Genomic DNA, 21,610 nt, shown 5'->3' with positions numbered 1-21,610 from the left:
TGGCTGCTGCCCATTAAAAATGCTAATTTCGAAATACTTTTTAGCCAAAAGTCAAAACCGCAAAGCAAAAACAAGAGCGGCGTGTTTGCTCATTAACAAATGAATTAGCCAGAAAATGCTAAAAGCAGGGACAAAAACAAAACGATATTAAAATGAGCGGCCAAACTCTGCAAAAGCTGTGACAAATTAAATTTAATTTCATTATTGATTTAGGATCAGTTTGCAAAAATTTCTTAGAATTTGCAGGCACAGTAGTAACCCCACAGCGAACCAGTTAAAATAGAAAACTGAGTAAAGCCGCAGACACAGGAAATATATAATTGACTAATCTGTTGAGCTGCTTATGTCAGACAAGCTCCTAATGTCCATAAATCACGTGGTTAAAAATAAACTGGATTTTCCGTACATCAAAGATTTGGAAAAAATAAGCATTCAAAGTCCATCCCTCAAAGTCTCAAATTTATTCCAAGCCATCCATTTGAGGTTGCCACGGCTTAAGTAGCTGCCTATCTTATCAGTTATGCGAAAACCCAGTATAAAAAGTGACTACAAGAAACGCGTTTACTTTATTGGGATCAAGAAAAAAAATAATTTAATAATTTGATATTTTATTTTAAATAAATTTTCAAAAACATCAACTATAAGAAAATGTCTTGAAAAAAATGAATTTAAAAATCATAAACATTTGAGAACAGCACTTTGCACAAAACCTACCCATTCGAATTTTTTCCAAAAGAACTCCTTGTATATTTTCAAGAAAAACTCCGAAATGCCTTTAGCTAAACCTATCCTAAAGAAAACCACTAAAAATGCATCACTCAAAAAAGATAATCTCGATAAACAATCAACGCATAAAAACCTCCCTCTGAAAATGTCAACCAAAATTTGTAGAAATTTATAATATATTGTTAAATAAAAAAGCAATAAATGGGAAAATGTGATATTGCATTTTCAAAAACCCCAAACTGCATCTAAAGACAATAACAAAAAATACGTCAGGGGAAAAACTCGATGACGAAAGAGCGTCGGCGTCGGCGTCGACGTCAGCGTCGGCAGAGAAAAAAACTGCATTTACGCTTCCCCTCAATTTTGTTTTGTTTTCGCTGCATCTCGCTCTAGCACCCGTCATGGCTTTCGTAGTAAAACGTAAAAATGAGAACGAGAGCGGACGCACGCACACACAACTAAAAAGGCGCGCGAACGTCGGCGGAACGATGGGAAGATGTGGAACGGGCGATCTCAATGAATTGTGGAATGCGACTGTGGAACTCATTGGGGTGGAACTTAAGAGCGCGGATCAACGAACGATCCAACGGCTTGTGGTCGAAAGAGAGCGGGGAGAGGAGGGAAAGCAGTTCCAAATAGTTTGAATTCCAGCAAATGCATGCACATAAATAATTAAAATTGGAGTGCCATTTGAAGAGAGAAGAGAAAGAAAGCAAAGATGCGTCCTCAAACCGTTAGGTTGCGCCCACCAATTCGGGGGGCGTGTCACTGAGTCACATTTGTTTTTGTTCTTAGAAAGATCTCGATAAAACCAAAAGGCCCCCAAAAATGATAAAAGAAAAACAAAACGGCATCCGTTGCAACAACAACGACTTAACGATGGAAAACAAGTGCGTCACTTGCTCATAAATAAATAAATAATTGATGGGCGGCGCATTCGAAATGTAAAGAGAAACGCAAATCGCTTGCCAATTCGCGGCAATAACGGAACCGTGACTTGCAAATTGTAAATTCTCCGAAATTAATACGAAACATATAACTGTTTTTTCGAGGGACCTGCAAGTTCTAGAAACATTTAAATTTACAGTTGATTTTCCCAGTATAAGCTAGTTACAAATTTAGTGAATTAAATAATGAAAAATTACGAATTCACCAGTTTGATCTATCATTTTAATTATAATTTTGTTAATAATTTACATTATACAAAAATAACAACTTTTCCGTTTTCCATTATTCCGTTCCTGAAACGATTTATTTATGTATGCGTTTCCCCTTCTGCTCTCTTTCGCCTCTCTTTCTCTTGCGTAGCTCTCTTCGGCGACGGCGGCCCATTCCGACATTCCGCTCCGTGGCGTTCGCCTTTTCACATTTCAACCGACTTGCCTCGACTTGCCCCGACTTGTGCATTCATTTCGAATTGGAAATTTGACGTGTTCGGTCGATCGCGCTTAAAACACCGAGTTCGGGCAGAGTTGAGCTGAAGGAACAACAGCAGCGGCCGAGTTTTCCTTTGAGCGCGCCAAAAGGAAAAGCGAGTAAAATCCAAATCAAATTCGAGTGCCGTCGTGTGTACGTGTGCTCACAATTAACAATTTTACAATTGTCGCCGAGCGGTCAAACCACAAGTGAAGAAACAACAGCATAAACAAGACAGCACGGCAAATAAAATAATTAGTGGAAAAACCAGTGAAAAGAAAAGCAACTGAAATTATGAGTGAGGGGAGCGACTGACAAAAGCAATCCGTTTACCGTTGTCTTCTGTCCTCTGCCTCTTCTTCCTCCCCGAAAACGGAGGAGTCCGCGAAAATACCATGAAATGTAAAAGCTGGTCCAACAAAATCAACAACTACGTTGCGCGCAAACTGAAGTCCATCAAGGTAAATATTCCATTCCGCAGAGTAATTAAGAACGGAAAACGAACTGCTGCAATTTGTAACTCCAAACTTGGATTTAAAAGTCAAAGTCAAAACGAAAAATAAGAAATTTAAAACATTCAATGTGATGTTTATAAAAATATATATTCTTGCTTTAAAGGTTTAAAAACCTAATTATTGCTATTTTGTTTAAAGAACAGTCTATTGTTTATTTATTGAAAAAGAAAAATATTATAGATTCCGAGTTATTAAAGTTCTTGCTTGCCTAAAAGTATTTCAAATCTTAAAATTTATATTTTTTCGAAGAATTTTATAAATAGTTTAATTTGGTTGATTCGAAATTTTAGATTAGGTAGAAAACCCTTACAAAGTGCACGAAAAGACTTAAAAGCCTAGTATATGCAAATATTTGGCTGTTAAAAAAATGATGAAAAAAATGTTTCATTATTAAGAAACATTTTCTGTAAGGATGTTTCAGCTTTATTTACTAGAAAAATATAAAGACTTTTTGATAATGGACTTTTCAAAGCCTTACAACTAAACATTTTTAACGGTTTTAAAAAAGTTAACATTAAAAGCGTACGTTTTTATGCTTTAATAAATTTACATATTTAGGAGGTTGCCATTTAATTATATTGAATTTAAAATCTTTCCATTGAGAACACATTTTGGTCACAAAATCAAAGATCAAACCCATAAAGTCCTCACTAAGTGGGCAATAAAATAATATGTTAAACAATGGCTGCCTGTAGAGAACAACCGCTTTAAAACCCATCCAGATGGTGTTGATTATGAATACGCTTCTGGATGCTTATATGTGTCAATATAAATAGGCACATCCACTGTATAATTAATTTGCAGGCACCTCAACAAACCATAATCCCGAAAAAGTATTAATAACATTTTCAGCCAGACGAGAGTTTACTAAATTTATTTAACAACTGCAGTTCATTGCCGTTTAAGCAAACAAAACAAAAATACAACGAAACGATGATGTTTTTGATTTGCTGGTTTTGTAGACAACTCTTTATTGTTTTGTGCACTTTTGATTTCTTTTTATTAGTAGCGGGCCAATAAATCATTTATTTATTTAATTTTCTCCGCAATCAGCCAAATGTGAAGTTGTTATCCCCTCCCCTTCCCACTCTTCTTCCCGCCCGTCTTGACCACTTTTTTCCTCCGTTTTGCCGTTTCCTTTTTGCAAATAACTCGAGAAGTGGAGGGAAGAAAAAAACCCAGATGCCTTTCACTTGCATGTCTGTTGCTCGATTTGTTGTTATTATTGTTACTGTTGTTGCACACGCTCATTCGCTCACATACATATTTTATAATATTTATTTACATTTGAAGTTGCCGTCGCTCTCTTTACATCGTCTCGCCGCCGCCCTCTCCCTCGCCGTTCACGCATTTTGTTTTGTCCGCTCTGTTTTTCTGCCATTCTTTCCACTTCCTTGTTTTCCGTGTGTGTGTATTCCTTTTCCCCTCCCCTGGCTTTGTTTATTTTTACACCATCTCGCTCCCTCTCTTTCGCGCGAAAATTCCTCAAATTCTTTTTTGTTCACATTTTCCAGCGGGAAAAACGAGTTTTTCCAGCAGCGCCGCATTCTTGCCCAGTCGCCCCGTCTCTTTCTCTCCCTGTTTCTGTCTCTGCTTCTTGCTTGTTTACAGTTAGGAATGCGGTCGCGCTCTCTCCACCCTCTCTCTTACAAAAAGAGCGGGCCCTCTCTTTGCTCTTGTGGATTTGGTGGATTGAAACTCGTTTTCGCCTTGTTTATTTATAAAAAGTCGCTGGCAAACAATTACAGTGCAACAATTACGCTCTCAAAAGTGGCGCGCAACTTGTTCGCCTTGTAAAAAATTGCTGCGCCAGCGGCGACGCGACTGCGCTGCTTTGGCCTCATTTAACGGGGCTAGAGAGCGAGCGAGAGAGGAGCTCCAATCCAAATCCAAACGCTCTCTCGGGTGGCGCTCGGTTCGCTCGGCTCGGCTCTCTTCGGCTGGCTCAGCAGCATGGAAGTCGAAGTCTCGCCCCAATACAGCCCCCAGTTTCTTATTGGATTTCAAACCGGACGCTTCGTGCACGCGGCGCTCCTCTCTCGCACACACACACCCACACCGCGCTGGCATTGATATACATATACACACGACGCCCCAAGTTCGTGTGTGTTGTGTGGTGGTGCGATTAAATAATACTCCACAAAAGGCCAAACAAATTACATAAAATCGGATTCGGAATCGGAATCAAAATAAGTGTCCTCCTCCGTGTTGTGTTCAAGTATATAACCGATTGTTTTCATTAGTCAAATTAAAATAGTAAATCGTATAAAAAGTGAACAAGTTCCTAAAAAAAATACACACACATACAGCGTCTCGTTTCTTATAAAATTTTCCTACTGCGTCGGAATATTATCGTCTTGATTATTGTTATTGTTGTTGTCGTTTCTGGCGAATTCGTGGCGAATTTTTGCGTTTTGTTTCAACAAACACACTACGTGAGATTATTAATTTGTGCAAAGCCAAGAAAAAAAGAAGCGGAAAAACGAGAGTGTGAAAAATCAAAGCGAGCAAATAAATAAAATTAAAAACCACACACATACACATATACAAAGGCACGCGCAGAGCCGAAAAAATACGCGCGCTTTATTTGAGTGTGTGTGTACGCGCTGGGTCTTCTTCTTCCTGCGTGTGCCCATTGGAATTTGTACCCCAAATCGCAATTACAACATACACAAACAGAGAGCGCCCGTCTGCCATCCTGCTCTTCGCCCGCCTAGTACGCAACCAGGAGAGTGGAGTAGAAAGAGAGGGAAAGAGCGCCAAGTTTTGTAATCGTCGATGCCCCATCGCTTAAACGTAAGTCTGTGTTGTGTACGTGTATGGCTGCGCGAGAGCCGTTGCATTTGCATTCTTGTTTTGCTCTCTCCCACTCTCTCCGCGTGCATTTTCATTCATAAGCGCATTTTTACTATTTGGTAATGTGATTTTTACACTGAGCGTTAGTTTTGCATAAAATGTTGCCAAAGGAAACAAAATCTAGGAAAAGCAAGCTTAGCCTTTTACATTAAATTCTTCGCAGGCATTCGAGCAAAATCACAAGTTCAAAATTTCTCGTTTATTCTCTCATTGTAAGCCCAGAATTTTTAAGATGGACCTTATTCAGGTATTTAACCTTGTAAAATCCTACCCCCCTGAAATATGCAAAACAAGATCTCGGGGTCTCCCAAAACCGAATTCGTCTGATTTGCGCTCATCTGTCCAATAAAAACAGCAACAAAAGGCGTTGGCTAAAAATACAAAGCCAAGAAAGACGGACAAAAAAAAATATAATAAAAAATTTCCGCGAATTTTTTATTGCTGTTTGTGTATAAAATTGTGTGTCTGCTGATGCCAGCGAGGCGTTAATGCCCCGCCCACCTGGTATCCAATATTTGCACTACTCTATCTGGCAGCATAGGGAACTTGGTAATAATCCAGATGATATAACACTTTGTTTAACAGTTCAAGGGCTTAAAAAGAAGTTTATAAAGATTTCTTGGGCTAGCAACCACGCATATTCATTAATTCTGAATCGGTTTTGAGGGGCTCGTTTGCCATTCAACAAGCAAAAAAAAACACGCAAAGGCGCTAATGATAGTCTTACCTTTTTGTTTTTATGGCCTAACTGCGTGTGTGTGGCCTCGGCTGGCAATTTTCAATTTTAATGTTGTGCCAAAATTAAAAACATTTTGTGTATATTTAGCGTGTACGGTTTTGGTTTTCCTTTCGCAATAAACTTTGGCCGCATACCTTGAGATAGACACACATATCCCCCCCATTTTCTTGGCTATTTCTAATCAAACGTCCCCTCTTGTGGTGCATTTTTGCTTTCAATTGGCTGCATTCTGTAGACGAAAATCTTATTTATAAATATAAATTGAACACAGTCGCGACAGAAGGGGGCAGAGGCAGGGGCGCCCAAAAGGGGATCGGTACGGTGCGGCCTGAGGTGGCAGCAGAACGTCCAACGGCGTTGGCCTGGCAATAAAATAGATTAATTTAAATGTCATTTTTGTCTAGACGCCGCAGACGACGCCGACAACGAGACGTCGGTCGGTTTTGCTCTATGTTTATAGATCGGTTACATATATCCCCCACATGATGCATATATAGGATCGGACTCGGGACTCGGACCTGTGTCATCTGGTTTTCGGGCTTTCGGCTCTCGGCTTTTCTGGCCCCACCACACGCCCACTCTGGGGAAACTTTCTCGATTCTTTCAAATTTTTCCACAACATCTTTATGGACCTTCTTGATATTGATATGGCCATTATAATGGTCGTCTCGATGCAAATGGGTTTTTTTTTTCGTGTAGGGTGACGTTGAAATCTGGTTTAAGCCATGTAATGGACAACAATACAATTCGGAATTTTGGGTATTTCCTGTTTTGTTTTGGCCTCTGAATTTTTTTGCCATTCACCAATTGGCCGACCAGTTTCAGCCTCTGACGCAGATCGTCGGCTTAATTAGCCTCACAGTCGCCAAACGATCTCGAAAAAAGTAGGTTGGCAACTTTTTCAAAATGTTTTTTGTGCGTTAGAGCGGCAGAGTTCAAATATTGAGGAATTTTATGTTTATTTTGTTTAGATTGACTCGTGGGTGTATCACGGGGGATTGTTGAGGTCATGTCTTAACATAGAGAGAAAGAGAGACGGTATCTCTCTGATTTCCATTTGGGTTGCCAGTGCGAGTGCTGCGGGTCTGAAAAGTAAACCAACCGCATTCCAATCTGAGTGACGCACATCGGACCCCGAGCAACAACTATTTTCATTGAGTTTGTTGTTGGGCCGTAGATAATACACCTGTTTTGAGGACGGCCCCTTAAGAAGGGCCTTCCCCGACGATCCGATCGTTATTGAAATGGATCGAATCTAAGCTTCTTTTCTCTTCTCTTCTCTTTTGTTTTTTTTAGTTTGCCTTGGTTCCCAGGTTAGGTCTCGAATCCCCAATACCCAAGCCTAGTTCCATTCGTATCTCAATATCTGGCTCTTTGTAGCTCTAAAATTAGCCACCAGCTGAAACTTCCATTGACGCATTTGCTCACCTTGTTTTTATGGCTTTTTGATTTTTATTTAAATTCAAAGTTTTGTTTGCTTGGTTTTATGGTGTGTCTGTTGCATAATTAATAATCTGGGCTGAAGCATATTTGGTTTCTTATCTGAACTGGGCCTTTGTCGTTTGATACAGTATATAGTTTTGCACACCTGATTTATTTATGTGCTAGGCACTTCACACTTTGAGCAGCTGATATTTATATTGATGTATACCTATAGTAGCCGAGGGCTTCCCCCCCATGGGCTTAATAATTCCTTGAGAAATCACGCCACAGAAATTCGTTTCGCTTAATGAAAAACTGGTCAACAAAGAAACACAAACGAGTGAGCGAGCGAGTGAACGAAGAGCGAAACACGAACGAAAACAAAGCCAAAGTCCAACAGCATAAACTTCTAATAGAAATGTAAACAGGTGGCAATGAACTTTATTATATTTTTATGCTCCAAGTCCTTGAACCCGCCAAAATCGAAATCACACACAAAGTAAAGCGTGGAGCTAGCAAAGAGCAAAAACAACACGGCAATGAACTTGACGTCAATGGCGGACCATTGGGCAGACAGTGGTTGTTTTTGCCTCTTCTGGACCTGTTCTTGAGTTCCGCTTTAGAGCCCCGTCTTCTGCTTCTTACAATTCTTACGATTCTTCGGAGGCTTTGCGGCTGCGCAGCAGAAACTTAATTTATTGCGTGCTCAATTCCACTTTCAATAGAAGCCTCTGATAGTCAACGGAAAAGGAAGTTATGAGGTTGAGTTATGAGCTCAAGGTATATTCCTAGGAAATATAGACCACCTTAACTTAAACTTTAGAAGATCCTGATCATGATCAGCTATAATAGATGAACAACATTTTAAATTCTGAAATCGATTATGGAACACATAAATTATTCTAAACCTGCAGTGTGCCAGAATTACCACTCAATGACACCATATTCCCGAGTCTAATCGTAGATATCACCTTCTATATCTCTTGCAGACTAACGGTACTCAGCAGCAGCTTCAATCGCCAAGCAGCGGCGCCAGCGTAATCGCAGCGGCCGCCGTAGTCTCGGTAGCAGCCGCCTCGAGCAGCGGCAACACAACAGATTGCAGCGATAACTGCAGCAGCCACAACGGCATCGAGCAGTTCAACATTGCTGCCACCACAGCAACATCGGCGTCAGCGGCAACAATGCCGGCTATGGCCAAGGAGAAAGCCTCAGCAGCAGTGTCCTTGGGCGAGCCCAACTTCAGGGATATCAACATGAAGGACCTGGCCGTGGTCGTTGGAGCCATGGCGACAACAGCGGCGGCGGCAACGCGGCTGCACCACCAACAGCAACACAAATGTGGCTGCGGAGCGGTGTCGGCGGTATCAGCCACTGAGAACAACAACAACAGTCGCTACGGCAGCAGCAAGTATCTGACAAATGGTGAGTGGCCAAATTCCTGTAGAATTCGCGTTACTCAGCCTTTTTTGATTGCTTAGGATAATGGAATTTTAAGTAATAAACATTATCAAAGCAAATATTTATGATTAGCTTTGGTTTAGATTGCAACCCTATTGCCCATTGGCAACATGTTTCTGCTCTGATGCTAACGCAATTTCCTCTCGCAGGCCACACTTCACCATTGGCGGCAGCGGTTGCCAGCAACAGTTCGTCGGTGGCCACGCCGCAGTGCATCAAGTTGTGCTGTCTACAGAATGAGATGTGCGAAATAAGAAAGCAGGAGCTACTGGGCATAATGCAGGAACAGCAGGCGGCAACACATCTCCATTTAAAACAGCAGCGGCACCTAAAGCAGCAGCAGCAGCAGCAGCAGCAGCAGCAGCAGCAACAGCAGCAGCAGCAGCAGCAGCAACAGCATCAGCAGCAGCAACAACAGCAGCAACAACAGAATCCTGCGCTCAGAAGGTCGCCAAACGATTTCATTTTCGGTCGTTACATCGGCGAGGGCAGCTTTAGCATCGTTTATCTCGCCGTAGACGTTGCAACGCGACGCGAGTATGCAAGTAAGTACTGTGCTTTTCAGTAGTTACTACTGGTACCGTACTGTAGTCAATAGTCAGTTAGTCGGCGTTCACTTTCGCTCAGTGTGGCACTCGACCGACGACCGCCCACAGCATTTGTACGGCATTTGTATGGCCTCTGCTTGGCGCCAGCGCGAGAATGCGGTCGCCATGTAGACGCCGCGCTATTGTTGTTGCTCTGCCTGTCACCTGCTTGACTTGCCAACAATCTCCTATAGCCGTCTATATACGCGATAAAGTGCGAAGTCAACACACAGGCGGGGGTCTTCTATGAAGAAATGCTTAGAAACCGCTTTGGGTATTCCCGTGGGTGTGCGTCCGAATAGTGGGAGATTGGAATTGTCAAGTGTCAGCTAATACCTTTTCGTTCGTATTTTGGTATCGTTTTAAGGTATCTGTCCCTTTTTATATAAATAGTTGTAAGCACTGCCTTTCCTTGTCGGCACACGCACAGTATACCGGCTAAAATAGCTTGAGACATTCTTGTGGGGTGCGCTGGACAGCTGAAGTCCAGCTTATCAGCGCATAGTGCCCACTGACAGGCGACAAGTGCGTCAACAATAATTTCATTTGCCGAAACGAAAACGGCAAATCATTTTGGGGGACGCTCACGTGACCCTTTTGTTATTGGTAATTTCATCAGCCATCCTGCCAAACATGTACGAAAATGACAGCGAATAATGGGCGAGCTCAGTTGAACGTTGTTATCGCAGACTGATAAGAAAAATATCGCCAATAGTTTGTTTCTTCTGCTTTATTTCGCTTTTGTTTAGCATGTTTATCGATTGAAGCCAAAAGCTGACGTTAGTTGTTGGCGACAATCTGGCGACTCGCTCTCGCGCGAGATCAGCTGTTTTTGCCGATCCCCATTTGATATTGCAATTTCAATTAACGGCAAATAAACCAGTCTAAAAACAAGCTGAAAAGCAGCTGTTAGCTGTTGTTCACTAGATTTCTAGTCTCACTGTTTTTAATGGCTATATATACGTATATATACATATATTTACACGACACTAGTGTGTATTTATGCCGACTTATTTTCCACCTTGTTGTTTATTTGTGCTAAGCCAATTTGCTTAAAGATTTTTAGTTGTTCCAGTGCTTTTCAGTGGTCGTCTGCGCGAGGGGGGAGGTGGCAATGATTTTGCCACAGCAGCAGCAAATCAATACGGTCGCAAGAAGAAGACGGCACGTGTTGCATAAATGCAAACGCAAGCAGAAACACGCACAGAGTAGCATGGAATGGTGGTGGGAGAGGGAGGTGAATAACGGCGCGTGGCTATCGGAATGCATTTGCAAGCATGGGCGGATCAAGGGGGATTTCGGTTAAATAATAGGGGTAACTTTTCTTACTGAAGAATCCGCTTATTTTTGTTGCGCCTTTTTGGTTATCTCTGATTGGTAATTGTGCATTAATAAGCTGTTTAGGTTCTACACATCCCCCTTGAATCTCCGCCCCTGCTTCAAGCCAAAGCTCCACTGAACGCGAGTTGTTATTGTTGTTCTGGGTGATTTAATTGCATTTAAAGCTAAAGGCAATAATAACAAAGTCAAGTTGTTTAAAAATAGGAAGCGCACTCTCACTTGCGCAAGTCGTAAACAGTTTTTCACCTACGCGTCTCTCGCACCGCTAAATTAATAAACAAATTTAGTTTGCACTTTTGTCATTGAATCCGATGTTGTTATTGTTGCTGGTGCACTGAATACGTGCAAATATTGACAAACAATTTGCGACTGAGGCGAGACGCTACATTTTGAAGGTCAACGTTTGTAGTTTGGCTTACAGGATTTTTTGTCTATTTTGCCAATTGAATGGGTTTCATAGCCAGCAACAATTGTTCGCCAGCCAACCACCTCCCACACACAATCACGCACTCACACACACGAACAGACATGAACACGCACGCACATTCACGATGAACGCAGCAGTTTTCGTTTTCATGCGCCCCGTCTCGCTCTTACCTACGCACTTTGCCACTTTGTCCGTGTGTTTGTTGCTGTTTCCCCCTGTTCGATGACGACAGCGGCGTCTATTTGACGCCATACGAAATACGAAATACAACACGAAATTCGGTTTTTGGTCTTCTATTTAGGCTTTTCACATTGCCTGCGCAGCTATTTCATCATCTTTGGCAACAACAAATGCCTAGGCATTTTTCGGGGTATCTTTATTTTCCGCTTACCTGGATTCTTGATTCCCGCAGTGGAAGATTTTTCTCGACCACACGTGCTCGTGCAGATAAAATCCTGGGCGCAGACGTCACTGTCTTAAGAAGGGGGAAGAACAAGGGAGATGGATAGAAAGATAATGCGTTAGACAAATGCACAGTTTTTAATGTTTCATTGCACCCACGCGTAAGTTATAGTTAGTGCAACGAACTCTTTGTGCAAGTGGAACAAATATTAGCGCGTTAAAGAAGAATTGCTGAATTTAAGAACACCAGTTCTTTACAATCTGCTTAATGGGTATTCAAGCTAATTAGATGTTAAACATTTTACAAGTACTCGGGTGATGGGTATCCCCGCCCCCTTTTTTTGGTTGGGCCACTGAACTCGCACTCTCGAACTCGTTTGGCCCTTCTTATCGGGTCCGTCGCTCCGTTTCAGTTTCAGTTTCCGATCCAGTTCTCCATTATCTGGATTCCAGACTCTTTCTTGGGGGTTGCTGTCTGTCATTTTCCTTGCCAAGAAACTCACCTTTGTGCTGTGCCCGCTCCTTGGGCTTTTCTCCTTCGTGTTTATTTTTAATTACACATTTATTTTTGGACAGCAGCTGCTGTGCTGCGCAGTCGCAGCTGGCTGAGGGTATTCAACTGAAATAGCCGCTCTGCCCTGCTCCTCGGGGGGGTTCTTTTTTCTTGGCTCCGTAATATGATATTGGGCCGGGGAACTGGGTCATTCAACCCACGACTCCTGTCGTAGCCGGGAATCCTTTCCTTTTCCCCGGGGCTATCCATAATTCTGTAGTTTTTGCACCTTACTTTCCGTTCTCTCTCTTTTTTTGTACGGTTGCAACAGATGTCGTCCTGGGTAGATGGTTACTTGTTGGTGGAGTGGGGGAGGTGACTGGGTGGGTGGCTCCTGCACGTGCCAAGGACATTTGGCGGGCTGTGTTGGGCCGCCTGACGTTTTATGGCCGAAATTAAGTAGCGCCAGAAAGTCGCGCGCAGAAAGCAGGAAGAATAAGATGTGCGAGTGAGCCTTTGCAATGTTTTTTGTGCTCTACTCTTGTTTTTTATATTATTTTTATTGCACACGCACACACGCATCTCAGTTGTCTCTTTCCTTAACAGTTGTATTCAAAATCCTTTGCGTGCAGTCAATATGTCGCCAAGTCCCCCGAATTCCCCGAATGAAAATGCGGCAGCTCCAAGAGGGCAATAAACTTTTGCTAGCGGAGCGATAGAGGAGCAACAACCAACAATAACAACAATAAAAAGAGGCACAACAGACATAAAAAGCCAACTTCAAAGCAGAATTACAGTGAAGGCTAAATAATATAATAAATAAGAACTTGGCGGAGGGAGTTATATTATTTCAATTAGTGAGTGTTTTGAGTTGCAATCGATTAGTAAGCTAACAACAATTAGCTGTTGTTACAATTGAGAATAGTTTGCGAATCCGAAGTCATCGAAGCCAGCGACCACTGTATTCGGAAATCCCATATAGGCTCTTTCCTCTCGTTTTCGTTCTCATTCTCGTTTTGGTTCTGTTTACCTGGGTGGATTTTTTATTGAATGTCCCCTTGGTCACATTTCAGGCTGCCTATTTGGCGTCTCTATTTCTGTTCCCATTTTTCTCGGTTCCCCCACTTTTTCCTTCTTTTTTTTTGGAACTATATGTATATTCAAATGAGTTCTGGCGATGCGTCCGCGTGTTACGTCATTGAACTCGCTGATGGGGGCCAATTAATGAAATTGAAACTGAAGTGGATACGGGAGAAATTGGCACAGAACGCCGTCCGTCACACATTTTCTGTCAGATTTATGTCAACATGATCGGCAAAGGAACAGAACAACAAAGATACCGCCTGAGCAATTTAAAATTTTATGTGCATGCGGGGGCTGCATTTTGTCGCGTCTGGTTCCCCAATTTTGGAGCGATCTTACCCGGTGGTCGTCTGTACTCTCCGATAGGGGAATAACCGTGTTTCTTTTCTCCACTTCCCCCTCAAGATACCGATTACTAAAAATAGTCTTCTCGCTGTTGGCTAATCTTGGGGGGTTGGGAGAATGGGATTTCCTCGGCGAGATCTCAGTAGATACCTCTAGCTCTCTCCCGACTTGAGTTCAAACGCCTTTCTCTCACAGGCTTGGTTCTATTTCCTTTTGTTTACCACCCGACGGCCTTGCGACTTACATGCAGAGAAAAAGGTGCTATTTACTTTGGATACAATAAATCTGAAAATGCTAGATTACAGAGATCAATAAAAAAAACGTACCCCCATAGGCTTACATAATTTATCCCAGTGTAGTCTAAGCCTCTCCTCCCTGAATATTTTCCCTCTGCAGCATCTTCAGCCTCTCTCTCTCTCTCGCGGCTTGGAATGCCAGAGTACAGTTTATCTATTTGGCTCATTTTGGTCGTTGTCCTCCAGCAGCAAGAACAACTTAAAACTACAATGAGGTTGCAGCTTCTTTATTTGGGGTTATTTATAGAATATGTATGTCTGTCCCGCTCAGACGCGACACTGCTTTATCGACTGAGTCAAAATGACTTGTTGGTTGTTGTTTTTATGGCTGTCTATGTAGCTCTGTCTCGCTTCGCCATTCTAAAACCCGTTGGATTGCATTCCTTGAAGCAACAAGTTGCACTCTTGCTGCATTCACTGCTTTTCCCGCTCTCTTGTTTTTGTTTTCTTTTTCTGCACTTTATTTGTGCTTTGATTAGCCTTTGATAAGCGTTTCGCTTCCTATCAATTTGTTTTTATTCCGTTGTTATGGCGAAAATAAGGCAGTGGAAAATTTCGTATTGTGCCGAATTGGCGAAAACAACAGGAGCGTGGAGGATGAGACATCTAGCAAGTACAGATATTTTGGCGGGAAAAAAGCCGAGGTGACAACACTAAACCCGAGAGCGAGCTTTGGACAAATATTTATGCTTAGACGGCGAATTTGTGCCGTTTTTTCTTCTTTTTTACCGCTTTGCAGCTGGTTGCTGGCTGTTTTAATATGTGTGTTTACTTTCGGTTCTCTTGTTGCTGTTGCTGTTGTTGTTGCACATGCTGCAAGAATACAAAAATAAAAAAGCGGCAGCAAGTTCAAGGCTATGCTTATCAGGGGGCCATTAAACCTAACCAAAATCGAGAAAAAAACCGAAATATCAGAGTAGAGCCGAGTGAATAAATAATGTGACTTTTTTAATTAAAACGAAGAAAAAGGCCAAACATGCGCAAACAGTCGAATAAAAAAAGAAAGTGGGGGGTAAAGTTAATAGTGATTTTATCGCAATCGGATCGCACTGATAATCGCTTTTATCGATGATCCCACACACCCACCATTTTTTGCGCAACAACTTTTTGAAGGTCAACCTTATTTTTACGCACTTTTTGCGCTTTTCTATCGCATGGGAAATTTAAAACGCATAAAAAACATTTTCGCTTTTTCATTTTTGATTTCTTGATTATTTGTTGTTGCTGCCGCCGTGCTTTGTTAATCTTTTAATTGCTGTATTTTGTTTTTCCTCTTTGTGTTTATTTTGTTGCCACTCGACCGACGACTTATCGCCCCCCGATGTTTTTTAGACTAGATTTCGACTTTATTTTTTATTTTATTTGATTTTTCTCGGTTCTGTTTCCCACTTTTGCCACGAATAGTTGTTGGCAGAGCGATTTGTTTTGATCTTGATAGAGGGACCTGCACAGCAACAACAAAGACAAATAAAAAATGCAAAATTATCTTGAATTTTATTTTTGCCTATAGATTTGCGATAGTATTAAATGTGGGCAGATATGGTTGAGGCTAATTTATTATTTTTAGCCTTGTTTTCACCAGATTTGTGATTTTCCGTTGCGATTGTCAATCAAAAAGCGGATTTGCGATTGGAAAACAAAATAACGACAGGCAGCAGCAAAAGGGAAACTACTGATAAGCGGTCATAACTCCTCACTTATACAGTAAAGTAATCACCGTTATGGGATGCAAAACGAATCCGTGCTCAAGTCTAAAACCCCACTTCACATGGCTCATCAGTGTAGTTCTGTCTCGCTCAGTTCCCGAATTGTCCTCTCCCTCACCCTCCTTTCGCTGATTCCAGTTCAACAACCAGTTTAGAATTTCTTCGACTTGGCGATCGCCATCTCGCTCTAACGCGCTGGCTTTGCCTTGATTTTCTGGGGGGCGGGAAAGGGACGGAAGTCAGAAACAAGTTCCTCTAAGCGCGCTCGCTTTCGTTTGCCGTTTGCCTCGCTGTTAATTTAGCAATTTGAGCTGAATTCTGAATTCCTTGATTCGCTATCTTCCCTGCCCTCCCTTTACCCATGTGAGAGAATTGGGATAGCACTAGAAGCTCTCTTTTTGGGCCAGGTCACAAAAGAGTCCAAGGCGAAGTCTAATCGGTCTAATCGGGCCAACGAAATTAAATTGTGGGAGGAAGTCCCCTGGACCTTGACAATTTCGTCGGCTGTGCAGTGCCAAAAATTAAAAAAAAAGATCAACAACAAATGTCTATATGTGCGCTTGTTTGTCTGCTGTTTTATTATTCTCACGCGTACATTTTGTGTGCTTATATGTCGCATTTTTAATTATAATTATTTAATACTTGCATTGGTGTTTGTTGTTGCCAAGAGCGGTTAGCGCAAGTAAAATGTGGTTTGCAGTCCAAGTCGGGCTTATCGTTATCGATAGTTCTTTCCACTGCGCGAAAACTGGGAACATTTATTTACATAAGTTCAAATTTTACTTGCCCTTTGTTGACTATTTAAATCTCAAGTAGAGTTGAATTTGTATATATATATAAGATTTTCTTATTTTATATGGTCTGGACCTAACCCGCGATATCTCTCTTTCTGCTCCTACTTTCAGTCAAAGTATGCGAAAAGCGACTGATCCTGCGCGAACGAAAGCAGGACTACATCAAGCGGGAGCGCGAGGTGATGCACCAGATGACCAACGTGCCCGGCTTCGTGAACCTGTCGTGCACCTTCCAGGACCAGCGCTCCCTCTACTTCGTGATGACGTACGCCCGCAAGGGTGACCTGCTGCCGTACATTAACCGCGTGGGCAGCTTCGACGTGGCCTGCACCCGCCACTATGCCGCCGAGCTGCTGCTAGCCTGCGAGCACATGCACCGCCGCAACGTGGTGCACCGCGACCTCAAGCCGGAGAACATCCTGCTCGACGAGGACATGCACACGCTGATCGCTGACTTTGGGTCCGCCAAGGTGATGACTCCCCACGAGCGGGAGCTGGCCACCGAGCACTGCTCGGAGCAGCGGCGCAGTCACTCGGACGACGACGACGAGGACAGCGACCGGCTGGACACAGAGGAGGACGAGTACTGCGACCGCGATTCGGAGGAACTGGACGATGGCGAGGGAGATGAGGAGCAGCAGCAGGACGAGATGGACTCGCCCCGCCACCGCCAGAGGCGGTACAACCGTGGACGGAAGAGCAGCTTTGTGGGGACCGCCCAGTATGTCTCGCCGGAGGTGCTCCAAAATGGTCACATAACCCCTGCGGCGGACTTGTGGGCGCTCGGCTGCATTGTCTACCAGATGATCTCCGGGCTGCCGCCATTCCGCGGCAGCAACGACTATGTCATCTTCAAAGAGATCCTCGACTGCGCCGTTGACTTCCCGCAGGGCTTTGACAAGGACGCCGAGGACCTTGTGCGCAAACTTCTCAGGGTCGACCCGCGAGACCGTCTGGGAGCCCAGGACGAGTTTGGCTACTACGAGAGCATCCGGGCGCATCCGTTCTTCGCCGGCATCAACTGGCAGACGCTGCGTCAACAGACCCCGCCTCCCATCTACCCCTACCTGCCGGGCGTCAGCCAGGACGAGGACGTCCGGTCCAGCTACATCGTGCCCGGGGACTTGGAACCGGGACTCGACGAGCGGCAAATATCGCGACTGCTCAGCGCTGAGCTGGGCGTTGGCAGCAGTGTGGCTATGCCCGCCAAGCGATCAACCGCAAAGAGTAAGTCTCCCTGTGGCCCTGTCGCATATATACCCTTTGACTAACCAATCCTTGTCTCTCCAGACTCCTTCGACCTAAGCGATGCCGAGAAGCTGCAGCGCCTTGAGCAGCAGAAGACTGACAAGTGGCACGTGTTTGCCGACGGCGAGGTGATCCTCAAGAAGGGGTTTGTGAACAAGCGCAAGGGCCTGTTTGCGCGCAAACGAATGCTCCTGCTGACCACCGGACCGCGGCTCATCTACATCGATCCCGTGCAGATGATCAAAAAGGGCGAGATTCCATGGAGCGCTGATCTGCGGGCGGAGTACAAGAACTTCAAGATCTTCTTTGTGCACACGGTGAGTGTTTGCCAGGGGTTTAATTTCCCTACGTGGTGATTTGGGGGTGGGGGTCCACCCGGAAAAGGAAAGAAAATAAGTTTGTTGAACCGACAACCGATGATGACATCACAGCGCTCCGTTGCCAGTCGCACGCCCACTAAACAGCAATTTGAGCGCCAGTTTATGGCCCCGGCACGTGTTGGCGATGAAAACAAATTAAGTGCGGCATTGAAAACTGCACACGCAACACAGATAAAAACTTAAACTTGTCCGGGGAATGAGAATGGGGTTGACTGATTTTAGCTGAGAGCCAAACTAATTTCCCTTCTCTTTTGCTCCATTGCAGCCCAATCGCACCTACTACCTGGACGATCCCGAGGGCTACGCCATCCACTGGTCGGAGGCCATTGAGAATATGCGCAAGCTTACCTACGGTGATGCCTCCTCCTCCACGTCCGCCTCCGCCTCTGCAGCGTCCTGCTCGAGCGGCAGCAGCAATAGCCTAGCTGTCATCTCGAATTCCTCCGCCGCCTCCTCGAGCAGTTCGCCCACGGCGCGACGCAGCTCGCCCGTGAACGCTCCTCCCCAATCTTCGACGGCGTCCGACAACCGGACACTGGGTAGCAGCAGAACAGGGACGTCGCCGAGCAAAAAGACGGCGTCCAAGTGAACGTATCCCTAGTTGTAGCAATGTGAAATTAAATTATAATTTAGTTGAAATTTAGTGCAAAAGAAGCAGGCGGGATTAGGATATATGGTAGGAATAGCAGTAGGCGTAGGCGATAGAGAGGAACTAACGATCGTGTCTCTAGTGCTAATTAGAACCCAATTTCTGTTTTTCGTTTTATATTGTGCTAAGGCGGAGAATAAACACTAATCTAAACTAATTTAATGTAAGTACATCACTTTAAGTAAATTCAATTTAAAAATTAAATTAAATATTTATATACAACATACATGAATACAAATATATTCGTATTTAGCGCGTAGTTAGTCACAATTTAACTGAATTACCGAACTAGGATCAGACCGAGACAAAGATCAGATCAGATCGATGGGGACGGAGGCAAAGTGGCATTCTAAGCTTCATATAACTTCATGAAGCAAAAGAGAAGCCGTATTTAATTTGTGAATTACTAGAAAAATGTGTGAAAAATGTCGATGTATATTATGTGTATGAAAATTTGGAGAAGTGGGGATTACTGTTTCTGTGTTATGGTGGCAAAAAGATCACGTATCTGTTAATGTAAATTTTGTAAAAAAAAAATGTAACTATGTAAACAACTATATTAGCTATATATGTGCACGGCAAAAAGAGCCTAAGACGGAGGGAAGGAGATGGGAAGGAGCGCGAAAATACATGGGTGTTTTCCAGCTCCACCGCTCAGCTTTCTAGTTAATTCTAATCTAAAGTTCTATGCTAAGTATCATTATTTATCATTTTCATTATGCTTTTCGTTTACCCATTTGCCCTACGAAGAAATGTATAAGACTTGAGCTACTCTAATTGTAACCCTAATGAAAGAACGAATTTCGAATTTGATTTAATTTTTATTTAGTAAGGGCTAAGGGCCGCCACTAGAACAGTCCCAAGTTTGTCAAGATATCGCAGTCATTTGTCGCCACCCGTTTCCAATTGAGTGTTTAAAACAAGTCTTATACAATGTAATGTGTAATAGATTTAATACAGACTGGGAAATGTTTATAAAACTCGCGCGTATTAGTTAAATTTTGTAATCGTCTAAGTTGCGCCCACTACTACTACTAAACACGCCCATCCCATCCCATATTTACCTATAAGCTATATAATGTAGAATAAGTGATGAACAGAGGAGTAGCGTAAGGAACCGAAGTTGAAAGAAAGCAAAAAATACATTTTGTACATACATATCGCCTTTGGGCGTGGCAGCGGCTAGCAGCCGCGGCAGTCGATATAAATCTAAACCTAATTTAATTTGTTTGTTACTCCTAAGTAAATTATTTTTGCTAACCTTAAGTAAATTAAATTTAAAGCAAGATGCAAACAACATACACTTACATAAGTATACAATTAATTAAATTAAACGAAAATTACGATTTATTACAAGATGTCATAGAACGGAGAGCCACTAATAGTGAGAGAACCCTGTAAAATAAATATTTAAACCAATTATATATTATCTATATATGAATACCAGAACAAGAACGGCAAAAAAAGAAGCAAGTAAAAATAAAAAAATATATTATGCGTACATTGGTAAAAAAAGAAGCGAGCGAAAAGAACGTATCATTAAAAGGAAATATTAAAGAAAAATACAAAAACATTTCAAAAACAACAAAATTACAACCAAATTTGTTTTTATTTCGGTTTCTTTGGTTATTCGAATTGGCAATATCAAACTGATTGGTTAATTGGTGAGCATTACCCCAAGCGCAGCCCCCCAGAACCCTGAAAAAGAGCAAGAAAATAACTTACCAATAGGTTTCGACTACTAATGTAAAATACCACAGAAAAACACAAAGACCAGACTTGGTTATACCCCTACTTTTGTGCTGCAGTACCTAAAAAAGAAGAGGAGAGAGTATAGTGGGCAAGGCTAATATACAGAAACACGACTCTAAAACTTTTCCAAATCCAAAAAAAGGCATTGACTTTACGCGAAGGCAGGTACTTGATTATAATCGGTAAAATAAAGCAAAATCAAATTATTTAAATACCATTTCGAAATAGCTTTCAATTTTAATATACGGCCGGATCATTCGATTAACTAAGCAGATTACTTATTGTTTTACAGCGCACTCTATTTTTATTCAAAATTTTTATCTAAAAAAAGAAGAAAGGAAAGGAACGAGAGGACTTGACCGAATATCTATTAAATAGATAAAGTGCCTAGTTAACCAATAGACGTTTAGATGCATAATAAAACCAAAAACAAGTGTCATTAAGTGTATTAGATTATTTTACATCCGCCAGGGCCGAGTGTATACGACTTTTTTCGAGTACAAGTACTTCATACCATTAATAGATCAGCAGTTTTATTTTCGAGTGAACTTATTCAAGTTTGGTTATATCCCCTCCCTATTTTGTTACTTCTACTAATAATATATATTTAACACGGTATCAAGTTACCAAACGATAATGTATAAGGTGTACTACAAAAAATATAATATTTAAATATGATATTTAAATTGTCAGTGTAAAGAATTAAAATGAAACGAACAAACAATATTTTTTCCTGCAAGTTTAATCGAAAATTATTAGAACACCGAACAAGTTATGCCGAAAATTCGAATTTGAAAACATTTGACATTTCATTAAAGGTTTTCACGGCGCTTTTCTTCTTACAGTGCTTCTCGTTATGTATACGTAATTTTATATTTGCGTTCCGGATGGATTTCCCAAAACTAATATTTCACATGGTGTTGTCATTTAATTGTATGTATAGGTCCTTTTAGAATATTGGATTTAGAATGC

General features: G+C 42.3%; 1 protein-coding gene across 2 annotated transcripts; it reads left to right on the top strand.

Moving 5' to 3' along the window:
- Positions 1 to 2,133: 2,133 nt before the first annotated feature.
- On the top strand, positions 2,134 to 20,836 carry Pdk1 (Phosphoinositide-dependent kinase 1). 2 transcript variants are annotated; one of them, XM_017078642.4, is made up of 6 exons: positions 2,134 to 2,603; positions 8,664 to 9,099; positions 9,285 to 9,680; positions 16,721 to 17,836; positions 17,900 to 18,174; positions 18,503 to 20,836. In XM_017078642.4, the coding sequence occupies exons 1-6, from the start codon at positions 2,538 to 2,540 to the stop codon at positions 18,824 to 18,826; spliced, it is 2,613 nt and encodes an 870-aa protein (XP_016934131.3). In that variant the 5' UTR covers positions 2,134 to 2,537; the 3' UTR covers positions 18,827 to 20,836. The 2 variants fall into 2 exon arrangements, with proteins under 2 accessions (XP_016934131.3, XP_016934133.3); XM_017078644.4 differs by lacking the exon at positions 2,134 to 2,603 and adding an exon at positions 4,658 to 5,453.
- Positions 20,837 to 21,610: the final 774 nt, after the last annotated feature.

The sequence above is a fragment of the Drosophila suzukii genome, chromosome 3 (assembly GCF_043229965.1).
Source record: "Drosophila suzukii chromosome 3, CBGP_Dsuzu_IsoJpt1.0, whole genome shotgun sequence".
Lineage (NCBI taxonomy): Eukaryota > Metazoa > Arthropoda > Insecta > Diptera > Drosophilidae > Drosophila > Drosophila suzukii.
This window is presented reverse-complemented; position numbering and strand designations above follow the sequence as displayed.